At 35.8% G+C, this 21,047-nt stretch overlaps 1 protein-coding gene across 2 annotated transcripts in view; it reads right to left on the bottom strand.

The window, feature by feature from the left end:
- The window catches only part of LOC119085909, a 122,387-nt gene that overhangs the window by 33,736 nt on the left and 67,604 nt on the right, over positions 1-21,047 (bottom strand). For both annotated transcript variants that reach the window (XM_037196459.1, XM_037196467.1), the window contains exon 2: positions 3,125-3,678. In XM_037196459.1, coding sequence (XP_037052354.1) covers positions 3,125-3,191 — 67 coding nt within the window. In that variant the 5' untranslated portion in view covers positions 3,192-3,678. The remainder of the gene's footprint in view (positions 1-3,124; positions 3,679-21,047) is intronic.

Raw genomic sequence — 21,047 nt, 5'->3', positions numbered from 1 at the left:
TACACAATAGTGTATCACAATAGTTTTTAGGCAATTTCGCTTGTTGTAGCCCGAACGAAGTGAGGGCTACATGCGAAAGTGCCTAAAATCATTCGTCCAAAACAGATACTCAAAACATTTTTATGTAAGGGGTCGAAAACCTGAGAAAATATCGAAACTCCCTCATTTTCGGCCCGACACATGAAAATGACTATTACATGTTCGGAAATCAAGGCGCATTCGGTGTGATGTCACCAATTTTCCGATGGCAATTTATGTGAATTTTGTGGGACAAATTGTTAACTGGTGAGGTTAATTTGGCGTGCCAATACAACTGTGAAGTGCATGCTCTGGAACAGAAAACTAAAATAAAGGTGAAAAAATGGCCTAGGTGCTTACGATTAAAGTAACTACTTCACAATAGAACCAAACCAACTACCCAACGAGAAACGTATTCTCACAAATATGGTCTGGTGTATTCTCCGTAACATATGCACCAGTCTCAATTGTCACCATATACGCTACCACTTATCAAATAGCAGCAACATTTACAGACAAGTGCTTCACATTGAAGCTCCCTTACATGTCAGCCTTATAACAACTTGTTCATTTCAATTTTAATTAGACACAAAAACTGGTTATACAACATGAAACTGAAACACAGCATACATGGTCATGTCGGGAAAGCCTCCATTCCGGTTCCGTGTAACATATTATATTGCATAATGCGAAGAAATAAACATATGTGTCTCACCAAAAGTACAATTTAAAACATAAATACAATTTTGCAATGATAAATTCTGTAAGAGCGACAACCTCATTAAGTCACCAGATGCAACCATAATGTTCTAGTTTTTGGATTTTGTCAACAAGCAATTTCATGAGTGGATTTATGTCATCCCCTTGGGTACAATAAAGAGAGCTCTTGTTAAAATTTTGTTCGTTCGTTGTGGCGTTGAGTTTTAATTTTTTTTTTTTATTTAAAGGAAAAAAAATAGAATTTGCACCACTGTTTTCGTGTTGTGTTATAATTAATAAGCTTATTTCGAGATTATCATAAGCCAGGATGGATATGAAATAATAAACGAGCAGTTGAACTACAGCCTCAAAAGCCGCTCTATATTCTGAAGTTACTTTTGATTCGACTTAATTAACCGAAAAGTGAGCTTTACAATATTGTTGAGTTGTGAAAAGTGTCGCGCAAAGTCACAAGTTTGCAACAAGATTTTAAGTAAACGAATCCTCACTCTTACACACAAGTGCATAATATGAACAACCATTTACATACCACTTTGGCAACACATCGTATACATGTTAGCAAAAAGTCACTAAGCAGTCAGATCCTCATTTTACAAACGTCGATTTACGAACTAGTGCGCAAATATTTAATTGAAGATCTATTTACGTACTACTTTGATCGCACTGCTTTACATGAAGTGTTTTCCCTAACTAGTGTAGAAATATCGCAACTTTGTAGCTTATTTCCCTATTCGTTCAGGAAAAACGTTGTTTAGCGAATTCAATTCCAGCACTCGCCTCCAGCTAAAGCTGAAAACCTCTCATTCGCTAAAAAAGCATTTTAGCATGCTATAGGATAATAACTATTATGCCACACGAGCTACTGGTAAGTATGTAACTTTTGTTTTTAGCCGTTTTGCGCGGCAACAAACTCCCTCTTTGAAAAATATACGATCGCAAAATAACGACAACGAATGCTTTAAATAAAAATTAGTTTTGGTTGTAGTCGTTTGACCAGCTCTGAGAAAAGTCAGCAGTTTTACGAAATTTTCATAAACTTCTCAGTATTCTCAGAGCTGGTCATAAGCTGTTACAACCGAATCTATTTTCCATTGAGAGCTAATACATTCGTGTTCCTATACAGGATTCTGTTGGAAAGGTATCAAAGGTAAACAAAAATCCAGTATTAGAAAAACACCCAGATTTTGCGTTCCATTCAGGTGAACTAAAGTTATATTAATTAAGTTCAACAGCGTTGATTGAATAGCCTCTTGTATAAATCCTAGATCGTATCATGATATGAATAGCAAATTCTAAACAAATCTCTTGAAATAAATTTTGCTCTTGTGCCAGTATAAATTCGTAACTTAGAGATTATAGCTTTGATTTGACATGATTTGTTAAGCTCTCAATACATTCAATTTGCATCAATAATTATAACGTGTATCATTTCTACACTAACACGTATACAATAATCTTGTTTCAATTCTGTTGAACTTAATATATTAACATCAAAGTTGTTGCATTAATGGGATTGACTGAAGTAATGTGTACAGTACATGTATTTGTGCATCTTTGTTTCGGTTAAATTACCAATCTCCATGTAAAGTTTAAAGTTTGTTTTTTGGTTGTTTGGTTGATTGGTTTGCCTTGATTGGTTCAGCCTTTTTCTTATGGACTTATGCACTTTGGGCAAGACTGAAGACTGAAGACTGACAAGACCCAGAATTTAATTATTTTTCAAAGTTCCAGTGGCTCTCAAAATGTAATGGCGGCCCTGGTTTGTTTGTCTCTCTGGCGGCCAGACAAAAAGTCCTAAAGACTTGAAACTTGGTATACCTACTATTGAGTATATGTTCTTGTGATCTTTCACCTGACTGCTGTACACATCCTTGGGATTGTCCTCTTAAGGTTTCCCATCTTCAGATGGAAAGCGCATTATCGCCTTGATGTTGAAGGGGGAAGTTCCTCTGACAGAAGGAGTAAGGTTTGGTAGTAGGAAACAAAGGATCATAGATCTGACTATCCGCCTCTACTTATAGACCCTGAATTTAATCTAATCTCTGCAACTAAGGACGAACCCGCTAGAAAAAATCATTTTCATGCGTTATTTGACGCGTTCATTTTTTTCATGTTAACGTTGTTGTTGACATGTATTTGATAGAAAATAGCTATTTTGCTAACTAGTTAGTAAATGGGTTGTTTTGCGTAATAGATGTGATATGTGAACACATCGTATGTGCAAAACCCCCATTTACTAACGTGTTAGCAGCAAGATTTTCTGTTCAGCAGTAAGATCCTCATTTTATCCAATATTATCCGGGGTATTCCAATATTATTGTTGATAAAATATCACGTTCTGGCAAACAGTTTGTTTAATAAAATGCACACTAAAACACATAATTACCTTTGGCAACTAGCTGAAACAGCATAATGAACATCCATTTCGTCGTATTTGTCCAGGAGCACCTCATATTTATAACTGGCAATATGTACGCTTCGTTCGATTCACAATATTTTGATAAAAAATTAACTTCACTCCAAGCTTCCGTAACTGATATTTACTTGTCGTTTTCAGGACGAAACGTGTGTCAACATTGAATAAATGAACAATGACAATATAAATGCTTCATTGGTATGCTTTTCGGAGATGTTTTTGTTGTATAATATTATGAAATATTGAATTATATTTTAATGTTTCAAAAACAAAATTTTAATTTGATATTCGTTTCACACGCACGCTATATAATACACACGTTGTGTATACAATATTTATACGGTTTGATTTTAAACGAATCGTGAATGTCTATTGTTTCGTTTTTATCTGTTCATTATTTGATCAATTTGTATTTAAATTCAGCGTTTTATTTGAGTTTAAAACTTTAAATGAATATTTTCATTTTTCATATCCTATATTACGGACGTTGCGTTGGTAACTGTATTGATGGTTGCTAGCGGAATCTGCAAAAAGATAGAAAATTTAATTGCACAATTTCCTGAGAAAATTATATGTTTATGTAAATCGTACAAATTTCGAATAATGAAGAGTTGGTAGTATCTAAGTCAACATTATTCAAAAATTACTGTGCGGATGTGTAAATTTATCGGAGTTGGTAAATGTAATTATATTATTACGCCATCTCTTAGTGTGGGTAATATTGAGTTATATAGCTCATTCGATTCCTTGAACTTTTGAGAGTAAAACGTTTGGTGAAATTTATTTTGTTGTCGACGATTGCGGTCATGAAACAAGGGCCTGTCAATAAAGCTTTTTCGCGATTAGTCGAGTAAAACAATTTTGGGAAAAACCTTTTTTGTATAGCCTGGTACGCCTTAAAGAGACGCACATTTTGAGTGTACACACCACCAGGTCCATGTTGACAGTTTGCGATGGGTTCGGTGTTCGAATTTGACACAAAGCCCCACAGTCGATCATAATAGCTGCGGTGGTGGTGGTTGAGGTTAAGTAGCCTCTTCTGCTGTTTGTGTTCGGTTTACTGGAAATTGAGCAAGCTAAACACTGAACTTCATGTGTATAGCGTTGATGAATATTATATTGACAATTAACTTCATTGGCAAAAATACAGCGCACAAGAACACATAAAATTGTAATTTTTATTCCTCTACCAACCACAAGCGATATGACAACTTGGCCGCGTTCACTTCGTGATCAATTTTTATCATATACAGTGTTTAAGAGGGCAGACTAGGTGTGAAGTAGGCTGTAATTGAAAAATTGGTTTTAAAATTAATGTAGACCATTTAATGAAAATCTGTTCCAGCAATTAGATGAGCAATATGTTTATCTATCTCTAAAAAACGAAAAACGATTTACAATAAGCAACAGTTGGAAGAAAACCGATTTCCAAAATATGAACGTCGCTTAAAGTTAGGCTATGCAATATTTTTTTGGAAATCGGTTTTCTTCCAACTGTTGCTTATTGTAAATCGTTTTTCATTTTTTAGAGATAGATAAACATATTGCTCATCTAATTGCTGGAACAGATTTTCATTAAATGGTCTACATTAATTTTAAAACCAATTTTTCAATATATAGCCTACTTGGCTCCCCTACAAAATCCGGAGAACTAAAATCCGGAATTACAAAATCCAGACAAAAAAATCCGAAGGCTTCAAAATCCGGAAGCCTCAGAATCCGGAAGCCTCAGCATCCTGAAACCTCAAAATCTAGATGCTTCAAAATACCGAATTACAAAATCCAGGTTAAATTTGGTGCAAAAGCACATGTGCCTGCACCGACTCGGTACAAAGATCAGGATGGAAGGAAAAAGCTGTACCGAGTAGGTAATACTCCTTTCTTAAAAGAAATGGCAGCTGTAACGACTAGACAACAATCAAGATGGAAGGAAAAAGCTGTACCGTGTGGTACAACTCCTTTCTTTAGAGAAATAAAAGCTGTACCAACTAGGTACAACAATCAGGATGGAAGGAAAAAGCTGTATCTAGAAGGTACAACTCTTTTCTTTATAGAAATACAATAAGTCCATATAGTTGTGACAAGTATAAAAGTTGTACCTAATTCATCATAAAAAATCTGTACTAAGCTAACTTTTCAGACACATCAAAAACACCCGGACAAAGTGTCATTGAACCTTCAAGGGGGGATTCTCCCCCCTTGAGAAGAGTAATACGGGAGTTTTCATTTTTATCTGTCAAACTTTTATTACTTACATGATTTATTACTTTATTACTTTGATTAAAGGGTTGCCGCCTTTTATTGCTCATTAATTAATTTATTACTTTATATAAGCGGTAAATTTCCTTTATATCACCGCTTTATATTATAGGGTTGCCGCTTTTTATTGTCCCCTTAATTACTTTATATTACCGCTTTATATAAGTGGTAAAATTCCTTTATATCACCGCTTTATATACGCGGTCGATTTCCTTTATATACGGGAATACCGCGTCATATACGCGGTACATATACTTTTGTGTTATTTTCATTTATTCTAGGCGGCATAGTCAAAATACCTTTTACTATAGGCGGTGTATATCCTTTGCAAATACTATACACCGCACTATACGTACATATTCTTCATGCATAAGCGGTACGGTGTTTCTTCTATGTCCTTTGTATTCAACAGTCCGAGAGAATATCGTTTTTTTTTTCTTTTAAAGTCGGTGTATATTCTCAGATGTGTTCCTAGAAGGAAAAATTGGCTGTGGAATAGTTTCGTGTGAACATTGCTTTTTTCTCACATTTTTGGTGATATTTTCTGTATAAAAAGGACTCGGTGCAGAACGAACAGCACAGTCTATTTCTGGAGAGAGCTGCAATAGGTTGTACTTGTGTTTTGGTTTTTTTGGTTGTTATTATTATTTTTTGAATATTTTGCGAAGATAAAAAAGTAGTTGGTTTTGTCTTGCTGTCATCAAATTGTTTTTGTCTATATTTGAGTGACACCTTGTGTTGAGAGTTTCTGGTAGTTGAAAAAAGGTTTACGAAAATATAAAATCTAATTCGTTGAGAGAAAAAATCGGGTTAGAAAAACTAATTAGAAGACTAATTAGGGTGAGCAAAACAAAAATCCATCCAAGAAAAATTTTGGTGGAAAAAATCTCACAAAACGATTCTAACAAGAAAAGAAAAAATCGCATCAGAAAACTATTTAAACTAATTTGTGTTGAAACATCTGACTGTGTAAAAAATGGATGCACGGAACGATCATCCTATTTGTGAAGAGGTCGATGCGCCCACTGAGAGAGAAGACTGGTTCAATGAGTACTGATTCTTGGAGGTTGACTTGACTGAATGTTCGTCTATATCAGAATCTGACATGAGGGCCTATTATGAAGAAATGGGTCGTGTCATGAATGAACTTATCCTGTGGACGAAAATGGTGCTGTGCAGTGTATTGATGCTGAAAGTTGTACTGTAGGGGGTACTACCGCGTGTACTGGTATACAATAGATTCGAGTGGTGCGCGGTTGAGTAACCTTTACGATTGTGCACCTACTACTGGCCTATATATACCTGACAAGGAGTATTGAATATGCCTCATGAGAGAATGTCGGTTTTTTCTCTAAAAGTCGGTGCATATTCTCAGATGTGTCTTAGAAGGAAAAATTGCCTGTAGAATAGGTTCATGTGAGTGTTTGTTCTTTCTCATAGTCTTTGTGATATTTTCTGTATAAAAAAGACTCGGTGTGGTATGAAGAGTCTATTCAAAGCACCTAGCAGTGTAATAGAGGATTTTACACGTCAAATAGAGTAGTTTTTTGATACCAATAATACCATTAGCAGCCTTAATGGTAATTTTGCAATGACATTATGAAAAAAAGGTATGGAAATATTCGCATACTTCGATTAAAGTACTACTTTATTTTTTTCTATTACCCTGCTATGGGCTTTGGCCTATTTCTAGATGTGTTCTGTGAAGGAAAATTTGGTTTATGAATAGTTCCATGGGAACGATGGTCCCTTCTCACAGTTTTAATTATATTTTGTCTTAATAAGGCCTCTATGTTGAAGGATCAGCACAGTCTTTTTCAGTTGCGGCAATTTGTACTTGCCTTTTCGTTTGAGTTCATAAATGTTGTTGTATTGCTATGTTTTTTGTGACAAGTGGAGAGCCAATAAAAATTAGCTGACAAAGCTTGCGGAGAAGTGACATTTAGTTGGAAAAATTTTGTAGGATCAGTTTCTATTGTATTTTCCTACATCATTGTGACTCGTATGCAGCGCCGATATCGTCCATAGAACCATGGTTCTTTTTCTCAAACTGTGAGAAACTGTCTTTAAAATAAAAATGTTTGAATATAAAACGACTCTGTGTAGTGAGATCGGTACAGTTTTGTTCTGGGGCTCGTAGAGTCAGGCTGTTTGCATTTTCACCAAACTAAAAAAAATCAGTGGTGAGAATAAGGCGTACGATTCTGACAATTTGGAAGGTAAGGACAAATTTTCTGATTGCAAAGACTATATAACTGCACTACTATACAGACGATCAGTGAAGATCCTGTTTTGCATAGCTGTGTTTCTTCAATATCTTTTGTATTGAATATAACTCTTGAGAGAATTTCAGTTTTTTTAATTCGGTATATATTCTCAGATAAAGAAAAAAATGCCTGTGAATGTTGGTTCTTTCTTAGATTTTTTGTGATATTTTCTGTATAAAAAGGAGACGGTCCAGTATGAACAGCACAGCCTATTTCTGTGTTCTGTGAAGCAAAATTGAGTTTATGAATACATTCATGGGAACGATGGTTCTTTCTCACAGTTTCGACAATATTTTGGCATAAAACGGACTCTATGTAGAAGGACAAGCACAGTCTCTGTTGTGGCATGCTGTCCTTGCCTTCTCGTTTGATTGTAGAATTGCTGTTGTCTTGTTATGATTTTGTGACAAGTGGCAGTGGAGGGTCAATAAAAATAGGTTGACAAGGTTTGCGAAGTGACATTTAGTTGCAAAATTTTTGTAGGATCAGTTTCTTTCGTAACTTTCCTACATCGTGACTCGTACACATCGCCGATATCGTCCATAGTTCCAAGTAAATAATGGTTCTTTTTTTTTGAACTGTGAGAAACTGTCTTTTAAATAGACATATTTGAATATGAAACGACTCTGTGTAGTGAGGTCAGTACAGTTTTGTTCTGGGGTTCGTAGAGTCAGGTTGTTTGCATTTTTACGAAACTAAAAATATCAGTGGTGAAAACAAGGTGACGATTTGGAAGGTAAGGAGAAATTTTCTGTTGTAAAACCTTATGAAGAACGGTAAAAAGGCGGTACTGATGAATGAACATCTTTCTAGACCTACACTTTGACCGTACTACAGCTGAGTCAACCACTGTAATCGCTTTGTTGAAATTGGTCAAAGATACAATGAATACCATTGTGCTGCAGCATTTCTTGGAAATCAATAATTCAGCAAAAAATCGGAAATTTAAAGTCTGCACAATGGACAAATTGGAGAATGTTATACTGTCGGAAAAGGATGAGTACGGCTTCATAATCAACCTTTCGTCATCGTATTCACCCGGTACTCACTGGGTAGGACTTTATGTGGATAAAAATCGTAAAGGTTCATTTTGCGACAGCTTTGGATTTCCCCCATACATCTATGACATGACAGATTTTTTTATTAGAAATTGTTCAACTTTTGAATCAAACGAGCAACAGCTCCATCAACTTGAATCAAAAGTTTGTGGTATGTATGCTGCGTGTTTTGTCCTACATATGTCAAACGGTGGTTCAATGAAATCATTTATCGATAAGTTTTCTTTAGATTTACATCTTAATGACATTTTCATTAATAAAAATTTCAATTATTATATACAAAACTGTGTTGTCAGAAACTTTTTGGCACAAAAAAAACGGATCAAGCAATTAAGAAAAAAAAACTTAAGGAAAAAGATGATGAAGTTTTGTCGTAAGCCAAAATATACCTTTTTAAGTTTTAAGTAGTAAAAAAATTTGATTCAAGAAATTTGATTGGTAAAACTGTGTCAATAAAAAATCGGATATTGATTTACTGGTAAAATTGTACTTTATTAAAATGAAAACAAAGAAATTAATTGAAGAGCTTAACTGTTACATAATCACTGACAAGTAAATTATTTAAAAAAATCATTGTTGTAGTTGTTGGTGTTGTTCCAGATAAAATCTTAGTACTGCTACAACTTCGTCGTATGTGTATGTACCATCTTCATCGGCTGAGTCGGTAGCTTGACTTTCGGTAGATTCTGGTCCTCCTGAGTTATTGTCTCCTTTGTCTTCTTCTTCTGCATCCTCATCATCTTGATCACTATCAGTACCAACATTGTCGCTTTCTTGATCACTATCGCATTCTTCAACTTCTTCTTCACTATCGTTTTGGATATATTCTGAATGTTTTCTAGAAATATGCCTTTTTAAGTTGTAAGTGGTGGCAAGAGTGCTCGAGCAATGCGGACAGGTTACAGCCATTATTTATCTTTACTCGTCACCGTTTGGAGTAAAACTGAGGTAGTATTATTCTGGAACTCCTTATTTATTACAATGATGCTTATGAAACCGAAGAATTGCTCGAAGCTCTTTATATGTATAACTTTGGAGGTCTCTAAGAGTTCCATCGCGTAACATCCCGTTTCCAGTTGTCAAGTCTGTTTCGAACTGTTTTGTTTCATTTACTTTCAAAGTGTTATTCGCTGGATATACAATCAAAGGTGGTCTGCCCAGACGTCTAACATTGCGGGATGCTCGAGGTCTAGGATCGATCCATACGTTTTCAGGAGTACCGTACAAATATTGTACTTCAGGTTTGGTTACGTTTACGTGTTTCTCGTAGTGGTGAGAATATAAGTAGAAATGACTTATAAACACTTCACCGCATATTGGACACTTCATTTTTCTTCGTGGAGCGTTGTGCCAGGTACAAAACCCAAAGTCCTATAATCTTTACAATTATGTAAAGATTTTTATTTATATTAATATCCGTTCTCGCTACTGTGCCAACTGTACCATACCTTCTCATTGACTGAATCATATCTAGACGTAACATTTATAGTCAAACCTCCGCGATACTTGGTTTTTGCAGCCCTATTTAGTGTTACTCTGAGATTTCACTAGTTTAGGGTAAAATATTTTAGCACAGACTAGTTCAGTTAAATGTTTCAACCCCAGGCCTATCACTCCGACGGCTGAATGCCAATTTTTGTTTCTTATCCAATCAATGAGAAACGCTAAGATGGCCTTTTTGTCGGCATTGTGTACGTCATCACTAGTACAGGCAGTTTTGTAAGCTAAATCGTGTTCTTTCGCAATTAAGTCGTCACTATCAACCGGAGCACAATTATTCAATTCATTGCCTGGACCAAGATATTTGTGCCCCGGAAACAAGAATATGTTACCAAATGTCATTCTCATCAGTCTTTAGTAGTTGAAGCTTTCATTATCTTTAACACTTTTTGGGTTAGAAAATTATTTTTCGAAACTTTTTTGTTAGAATTTTTTTTTTCAACATTTTTTTTGACAGAAAATTATTTTGTCAATATTTTTTTTGTCAGAATTTTTTTTTCAACAATTTTTTTGTCAGATTTTCTTTTTTCAATATTTTTGTGTTTATTTTTCAACTCTTTTATGTCAAGTGAGAAGATTGCACCGCAATGAATAAACTACGTGTGTGTTGTACACACACCGACGAATCACTCAGTAATGAGCTGCTAAATGATTGTAGCTCTTTATAAAATGAAACTTGTCCCCTTCCATCGTTGAAGAGGACAAAGACCAACCCCGTCCCCGACCAATAATATATACACACTTCAGGCATGTGGCCGGGGGACGGGGTTGGTCTTTGTCCTCTTCAACGATGGAAGGGGACAAGTTTCATTTTATAAAGAGCTACAATCATTTAGCAGCTCATTACTGAGTGATTCGTCGGTGTGTGTTCAACACACACGTAGTTTATTCATTGCGGTGCAATCTTCTCACTTGACATAAAAGAGTTGAAAAATAAACACAAAAATATTGAAAAAAGAAAATCTGACAAAAAAATTGTTGAAAAAAAAAATTCTGACAAAAAAAATATTGACAAAATAATTTTCTGTCAAAAAAAATGTTGAAAAAAAAAAATTCTAACAAAAAAGTTTCGAAAAATAATTTTCTAACCCAAAAAGTGTTAAAGATAATGAAAGCTTCAACTACTAAAGACTGATGAGAATGACATTTGGTAACATATTCTTGTTTCCGGGGCACAAATATCTTGGTCCAGGCAATGAATTGAATAATGGTGCTCCGGTTGATAGTGACGACTTAATTGCGAAAGAACACGATTTAGCTTACAAAACTGCCTGTACTAGTGATGACGTACACAATGCCGACAAAAAGGCCATCTTAGCGTTTCTCATTGATTGGATAAGAAACAAAAATTGGCATTCAGCCGTCGGAGTGATAGGCATGGGGTTGAAACATTTAACTGAACTAGTCTGTGCTAAAATATTTTACCCTAAACTAGTGAAATCTCAGAGTAACACTAAATAGGGCTGCAAAAACCAAGTATCGCGGAGATTTGACTATAAATGTTACGTCTAGATATGATTCAGTCAATGAGAAGGTATGGTACAGTTGGCACAGTAGCGAGAACGGATATTAATATAAATAAAAATCTTTACATAATTGTAAAGATTATAGGACTTTGGGTTTTGTACCTGGCACAACGCTCCACGAAGAAAAATGAAGTGTCCAATATGCGGTGAAGTGTTTATAAGTCATTTCTACTTATATTCTCACCACTACGAGAAACACGTAAACGTAACCAAACCTGAAGTACAATATTTGTACGGTACTCCTGAAAACGTATGGATCGATCCTAGACCTCGAGCATCCCGCAATGTTAGACGTCTGGGCAGACCACCTTTGATTGTATATCCAGCGAATAACACTTTGAAAGTAAATGAAACAAAACAGTTCGAAACAGACTTGACAACTGGAAACGGGATGTTACGCGATAGGACTCTTAGAGACCTCCAAAGTTATACATATAAAGAGCTTCAAGCAATTCTTCGGTTTCATAAGCATCATTTTAATAAATAAGGAGTTCCAGAATAATACTACCTCAGTTCTACTCCAAACGGTGACGAGTAAAGATAAAGAATGGCTGTAACCTGTCCGCATTGCTCAAGCACTCTTGCCACCACTTACAACTTAAAAAGGCATATTTGTAGAAAACATTCAGAATATATCCAAAACGATAGTGACGAAGACGTTGAAGAATGCGATAATGATCAAGAAAGCGACAATGTTGGTACTGAAAGTGATCAAGATGATGATGATGCAGAAGAAGAAGACAAAGGAGACAATAACTCAGGAGAACCAGAATCTATCGAGAGTCAAGCTACCGACTCAGCCGATGAAGATGGTACATACACGTACGACGAAGTTGTAGCAGTACTAAGATTTTATCTGGAACAACACCAACAACTACAACAATGATTTTTTTAAATAATTTACTTGTCAGTGATTATGTAACAGTTAAGCTCTTCAATTAATTTCTTTGTTTTCATTTTAATAAAGTACAATTTTACCAGCAAATCAATATCCGATTTTTTATTGACACAGTTTTACCAATCAAATTTCTTGAATCAAATTTTTTTACTACTTAAAACTTAAAAAGGTATATTTTGGCTTACGACAAAACTTCATCATCTTTTTCCTTAAGTTTTTTTTTCTTAATTGCTTGATCCGTTTTTTTTGTGCCAAAAAGTTTCTGACAACACAGTTTTGTATATAATAATTGAAATTTTTATTAATGAAAATGTCATTAAGATGTAAATCTAAAGAAAACTTATCGATAAATGATTTCATTGAACCACCGTTTGACATATGTAGGACAAAACACGCAGCATACATACCACAAACTTTTGATTCAAGTTGATGGAGCTGTTGCTCGTTTGATTCAAAAGTTGAACAATTTCTAATAAAAAAATCTGTCATGTCATAGATGTATGGGGGAAATCCAAAGCTGTCGCAAAATGAACCTTTACGATTTTTATCCACATAAAGTCCTACCCAGTGAGTACCGGGTGAATACGATGACGAAAGGTTGATTATGAAGCCGTACTCATCCTTTTCCGACAGTATAACATTCTCCAATTTGTCCATTGTGCAGACTTTAAATTTCCGATTTTTTGCTGAATTATTGATTTCCAAGAAATGCTGCAGCACAATGGTATTCATTGTATCTTTGACCAATTTCAACAAAGCGATTACAGTGGTTGACTCAGCTGTAGTACGGTCAAAGTGTAGGTCTAGAAAGATGTTCATTCATCAGTACCGCCTTTTTACCGTTCTTCATAAGGTTTTACAACAGAAAATTTCTCCTTACCTTCCAAATCGTCACCTTGTTTTCACCACTGATATTTTTAGTTTCGTAAAAATGCAAACAACCTGACTCTACGAACCCCAGAACAAAACTGTACTGACCTCACTACACAGAGTCGTTTCATATTCAAATATGTCTATTTAAAAGACAGTTTCTCACAGTTCAAAAAAAAAGAACCATTATTTACTTGGAACTATGGACGATATCGGCGATGTGTACGAGTCACGATGTAGGAAAGTTACGAAAGAAACTGATCCTACAAAAATTTTGCAACTAAATGTCACTTCGCAAACCTTGTCAACCTATTTTTATTGACCCTCCACTGCCACTTGTCACAAAATCATAACAAGACAACAGCAATTCTACAATCAAACGAGAAGGCAAGGACAGCATGCCACAACAGAGACTGTGCTTGTCCTTCTACATAGAGTCCGTTTTATGCCAAAATATTGTCGAAACTGTGAGAAAGAACCATCGTTCCCATGAATGTATTCATAAACTCAATTTTGCTTCACAGAACACAGAAATAGGCTGTGCTGTTCATACTGGACCGTCTCCTTTTTATACAGAAAATATCACAAAAAATCTAAGAAAGAACCAACATTCACAGGCATTTTTTTCTTTATCTGAGAATATATACCGAATTAAAAAAACTGAAATTCTCTCAAGAGTTATATTCAATACAAAAGATATTGAAGAAACACAGCTATGCAAAACAGGATCTTCACTGATCGTCTGTATAGTAGTGCAGTTATATAGTCTTTGCAATCAGAAAATTTGTCCTTACCTTCCAAATTGTCAGAATCGTACGCCTTATTCTCACCACTGATTTTTTTTTAGTTTGGTGAAAATGCAAACAGCCTGACTCTACGAGCCCCAGAACAAAACTGTACCGATCTCACTACACAGAGTCGTTTTATATTCAAACATTTTTATTTTAAAGACAGTTTCTCACAGTTTGAGAAAAAGAACCATGGTTCTATGGACGATATCGGCGCTGCATACGAGTCACAATGATGTAGGAAAATACAATAGAAACTGATCCTACAAAATTTTTCCAACTAAATGTCACTTCTCCGCAAGCTTTGTCAGCTAATTTTTATTGGCTCTCCACTTGTCACAAAAAACATAGCAATACAACAACATTTATGAACTCAAACGAAAAGGCAAGTACAAATTGCCGCAACTGAAAAAGACTGTGCTGATCCTTCAACATAGAGGCCTTATTAAGACAAAATATAATTAAAACTGTGAGAAGGGACCATCGTTCCCATGGAACTATTCATAAACCAAATTTTCCTTCACAGAACACATCTAGAAATAGGCCAAAGCCCATAGCAGGGTAATAGAAAAAAATAAAGTAGTACTTTAATCGAAGTATGCGAATATTTCCATACCTTTTTTTCATAATGTCATTGCAAAATTACCATTAAGGCTGCTAATGGTATTATTGGTATCAAAAAACTACTCTATTTGACGTGTAAAATCCTCTATTACACTGCTAGGTGCTTTGAATAGACTCTTCATACCACACCGAGTCTTTTTTATACAGAAAATATCACAAAGACTATGAGAAAGAACAAACACTCACATGAACCTATTCTACAGGCAATTTTTCCTTCTAAGACACATCTGAGAATATGCACCGACTTTTAGAGAAAAAACCGACATTCTCTCATGAGGCATATTCAATACTCCTTGTCAGGTATATATAGGCCAGTAGTAGGTGCACAATCGTAAAGGTTACTCAACCGCGCACCACTCGAATCTATTGTATACCAGTACACGCGGTAGTACCCCCTACAGTACAACTTTCAGCATCAATACACTGCACAGCACCATTTTCGTCCACAGGATAAGTTCATTCATGACACGACCCATTTCTTCATAATAGGCCCTCATGTCAGATTCTGATATAGACGAACATTCAGTCAAGTCAACCTCCAAGAATCAGTACTCATTGAACCAGTCTTCTCTCTCAGTGGGCGCATCGACCTCTTCACAAATAGGATGATCGTTCCGTGCATCCATTTTTTACACAGTCAGATGTTTCAACACAAATTAGTTTAAATAGTTTTCTGATGCGATTTTTTCTTTTCTTGTTAGAATCGTTTTGTGAGATTTTTTCCACCAAAATTTTTCTTGGATGGATTTTTGTTTTGCTCACCCTAATTAGTCTTCTAATTAGTTTTTCTAACCCGATTTTTTCTCTCAACGAATTAGATTTTATATTTTCGTAAACCTTTTTTCAACTACCAGAAACTCTCAACACAAGGTGTCACTCAAATATAGACAAAAACAATTTGATGACAGCAAGACAAAACCAACTACTTTTTTATCTTCGCAAAATATTCAAAAAATAATAATAACAACCAAAAAAACCAAAACACAAGTACAACCTATTGCAGCTCTCTCCAGAAATAGACTGTGCTGTTCGTTCTGCACCGAGTCCTTTTTATACAGAAAATATCACCAAAAATGTGAGAAAAAAGCAATGTTCACACGAAACTATTCCACAGCCAATTTTTCCTTCTAGGAACACATCTGAGAATATACACCGACTTTAAAAGAAAAAAAAAACGATATTCTCTCGGACTGTTGAATACAAAGGACATAGAAGAAACACCGTACCGCTTATGCATGAAGAATATGTACGTATAGTGCGGTGTATAGTATTTGCAAAGGATATACACCGCCTATAGTAAAAGGTATTTTGACTATGCCGCCTAGAATAAATGAAAATAACACAAAAGTATATGTACCGCGTATATGACGCGGTATTCCCGTATATAAAGGAAATCGACCGCGTATATAAAGCGGTGATATAAAGGAATTTTACCACTTATATAAAGCGGTAATATAAAGTAATTAAGGGGACAATAAAAAGCGGCAACCCTATAATATAAAGCGGTGATATAAAGGAAATTTACCGCTTATATAAAGTAATAAATTAATTAATGAGCAATAAAAGGCGGCAACCCTTTAATCAAAGTAATAAAGTAATAAATCATGTAAGTAATAAAAGTTTGACAGATAAAAATGAAAACTCCCGTATTACTCTTCTCCCTTGACCCCCCTCAGCGGGGGCTGCCGCCCCTCGACCCCGCTTTTTTATTTTTCCATTTATTTCAGGGCCTGCGGCGCTGATTTCATCCATTAACTACTAAACCAAACCTAGCAATTAAAGAATATATTTCAAGAATAACCAGAAGCAACCTTTTATATTTTCACACTTGAAATTACAATATTTAATTGTCAATGCAACTGTGTCAATTACAGTTGGTAGCGTCCATATTTTATGTCTTTTCTGTATTTATTTTGCTTATCCCTTCTGTCAACTTTTGACAGCATTTCACGTTTCATTACGTTTTCTTTTCCTGCAGCGAAAACCATATCTCAGCAAAAACAATCTATAATTTTTATCAAACAAATATCTAGAAATGACGGGTCCTACTCAGGTGGATGAGGATCTACAGTTTTGGACGCCATTTTTTAGAACTTTTTCGCAAAATTTCCGATGTCGAAATAGCTCTCTCTTTGCTCAACAGTTATACTATCAAAATTTTCTCTCGTGAAGATGGAAGAGTGAAAGTTCTGTAAAAGATTGTTGAATGGTATCCGTAAGTCTATAGTATACACCGAATTAAATCCCTATGTACATTGACAAATGTGATTCTTAAAAATTGCAATAATTGCAACAATAGGAACAAGGTCGTTGAAAATGTCAATCGTCATCCACAGAGAAACAACACAACCTCGCATTTACGTTTGACTCTCGTTCGTTTTCGTCTTTTTAAAACTCTTTTTTTTACTATACTATAGGATGGAACAAACCTATGGAAAGTGTGTATTATTTGCCTCCGACGACTTTTGAATTTACACTGCCACTGTGCCAATTATGTGAAACTGCAGTTTCAATACTATCACTAATAGCAGTTTTCAGAATTTTACAAAGTTCCAACATCTTCGCCAAGCTAACATCTTCGTCAAAGTTATCCGGAAAAAATCCGGACGAAATCCGTAAAGTTTAACATCGATCAGGATTTTGAAGCTTCCTGATTTTGAAGTTTCCAGATTATGAGGCTTCCGGATTTTGAGGTTTCCGGATTTTTTTGTCTGGATTTTGTAATTCCGGATTTTAACTCTCCGGATTTTGTACGATTACCAGCCTACTTCACACCTAGTCTGCCCTCTTAAGGAGAGCGAAAACCAGTTAAATTTAATTTGTCTCGGGGTCAGCTGTGAAATATTCATCAATGAAAAAAGAAATTGAGAGTTGAGCCCAGTTTCAATTTGTATGTGATTTCTCTCATTTTGACGTGTGACCCCGAGACCAGTTTAAACAAAGTGGTCAAAAATCGCTCTCTAAACACTGTATACACGGCGCTTTCCAGTGTTCGATCTGCTCGATTCAATTAAAAGTCGTAGTTTCGATATATAGTGTTCAAAGATAATGTCAAAAAGAGTGTTCACCCATCGAGCTCAGTTAAATTAACTGGTTTTTTCCTAGTTAACTGGACTTTTACATACAAATTTTGACGTATCACCCAACGGAACCAGTTAATTTTTCTCTCTTTTACGCTCTTTGAACACTGTATAAGGCGAAAGTAAATTTTATTTTTCGGAATGCCCAAGAATTTTTCATCAATAACCACTGAAGCCCAACTTTAGTTTTTTAAATCCGGCATATAAAAAGTCCAACGATATTAACTTTTCGGGCTACCCGCGCAGCTCTGAATCATCGGTAGTCTCAAAAATCATTGGAAATCCTACCCTATCCATTCAATCCCGGAAACATTCTGGAATCGACAAAATATCTATGAATTTGAATCAAGTCACAAAGTTTTTGAAGTGCGTTTGACCCTCGTAAAATAGCCGATTATTTTTGGGCAGGACGAAAATATTAAAAATATACGTTCTCACACAGGTAACAAAGGTGGTGAATGAAAATATAAAAATTCCAACTCAATTTTTGTTTTGCTGCCGATATGCTTTAAAATGATGCGATGTAACAAGGTGTCGATGCTCGAAGCGGATAATACCTTATAATAGTCACATTAATTTTATTGCTATAGCGACCAAAGCCGCTGCACATTTGGTTTTGCAAAATCTACCTCAACAGTATGAACTTGCAAAATTCACAGAGAACATCGAAAATTAAATGTTAAAATCGATGCAAATTTAAATTAAAATTACATGCTATAATTACAATAACTAGGTACACGACGCTCGGATGACACAAACATGTGTGTTCAATACCAATCATCGATTGGTATAATACGAATGGCATATGATGTGTACACCACATTCAGTGTTTTGCATAAGACCGACATGATAAACAGCTGTGGTTTTTAGCCCCGTACGAAGTACTGGGGGCTTATAAGATTAATATGCCGTTTGTAACACGTCGAATTGGAAGCAGACAGTAAGGGCAAAGCATTTGGTTGTGTTCATAGATGACGAATCCGCAATAAAAAAAATGTCCGTCCGTCCGTCCGTCCGTCCGTCCGTCCGTCCGTCCGTCCGTCCGTCCGTCCGTCCGTCCGTCCGTCCGTCCGTCCGTCCGTCCGTCCGTGACCCCTCTAGCTAGAGTAAATCACAACTTTTTTTCAAAATTCTTTTTTTCCCCGATTGGTATCGACAAAAGTAAGGTCAAGTTCGAAAATGGGCATGGTAGGGTCGGCCCCTCCAGAGCTAGGGCCCTATAGGTGTTTTTCAGTCTTTCGACGATATCTACCGAAATACGCACGCAATAGCTGCTTGTGATATATCAAATGAAAGGTATTGACGAGTAGAACAAAGTTGCTGAACATTGTTTTTGGGTAAGATGCAACGCGAGCTTGTTGGGAGGGCTCAAAGGTCGTTACTCGGCCCTAAGTGTTTTTTGCACATAAATCGAGTAAATCTCATCCGATTTTGCTAGATTTAGTTTTTTATGGAAGGTAACTGAATACCGAAAAGAACGTGTCGAAAAAAGTTTCAAATTTGGGCCCTTGGACTAAGGCCGCTACTCGGCCCTAAGTGTTTTTTGCACATAAATCGAGTAAATCTCATCCGATTTTGCTAGATTTTGTTTCATTTGAGAGATAATTGAATACCGAAAAGAACGTGTCGAAAAAAGTTTCAAATTTGGGCCCTTGGACTAAGGCCGCTACTCGGCTCTAAGTGTTTTTTGCACATAAATCGAGTAAATCTGATCCGATTTTGCTAGATTTAGTTTTTTGTGGAAGGTAATTGAATACCGAAAATAACGTGGCAAAAAAGTTTCAAATTTGGGCCTTTGGACTAAGGCCGCCACTCGGCCCTAAGTGTTTTTTGCACATAAATCGAGTAAATCTCATCCGATTTTGCTAGTTTTTGATTCATTTGAGAGATAATTGAATACCCAATAGAAAGTTGGCAAACAATTTTGGGTTTCTAAAATAATATCGTAAATTGTTGGTTTTATTTGAGAGGTACTTCGTACGGGCTTTCGTAATTGCGCTATGCGCAATTTTAAAAATGAACACTTTCAGTAAATTTGACCATGCCCAACTTGACTTGCATTTTGGTAACAGACGCATTAGAGGGTTGTAGACGTATTAGGGTTCCGGGCGTATTACGGCTACGGACGTATTATGGTTACGGACGAAATAGGATTACGGGTCGTACGGGGCTAAGTCGAAGCAAACGCTCCGACTGTTCTGATGCCTTGTTTTTATTATTTTCAATTGGATTTTGGTGGAATTTACAATTAATATTTATTAATGAGGAACGGGTCGGCTCAGTGGTTGGTTACGTGAAAGCTCCGAGACAACTTGGACTCGATCATGGTGAGGGAAAACTCTGTACAGAATTTTTCTTCAATGTGTAGCATAAAATTAGTTTTCCAAAGCTTATCCAAGCTTCTTAATCTTGTGTAGTTGGGGTATTTAGCGCCTCAAAGAACCGTAGACAGAATGACGCTATCCATTCACTTTCACAATGACACTTTGAATATCTGAGTCTAACTTTAGGAGTAGTTATAGTCCAATGTCACCAAGGAGGACACAAAGATTTTGAAAGTGGACTCAAGCTCACTCATTTTCATATTTCTTTGAGATAAATAATGAATGCGTTGAATATAAATCGTCTCGACTGAGCAGCATTCATTGGATTAACAGCAACCAATGAACAAATAGCCTACATTTGAGCGTTTCTTAATAAAAAATAGATCAAGAATTTGCCTGAAATTGCATAAACTGCTGACTTTTCTCAGAGCTCGTCAAACTGCTAATCTAATTTTCATTGAAATTTAACACGGGCGTGGGGTAATTTAAAACACGGTGCAAAAAAAAACGCAATTTTCAGCTGCGTAAAAAGTGAACTCGCTCATAATTTTACTTCACTAAAATTTCGTACAAGGGATAATGGGGGACTGAAGTTTCAATAATTTCGATAGACAACATAATTTTAAGCAAAAAACTAGGTCCCACCTGTTGGGTGGGTCAGATCCCTTGACTGTTTGTCTGAGCTTCTCAATAGTATTT

This window comes from Bradysia coprophila, chromosome II (assembly GCF_014529535.1).
Source record: "Bradysia coprophila strain Holo2 chromosome II, BU_Bcop_v1, whole genome shotgun sequence".
In the NCBI taxonomy this organism is placed as follows: Eukaryota; Metazoa; Arthropoda; class Insecta; order Diptera; family Sciaridae; genus Bradysia; species Bradysia coprophila.
The sequence above is the reverse complement of the archived record's forward strand: the minus strand, read 5'-3'. Positions and strand labels throughout refer to the sequence as shown.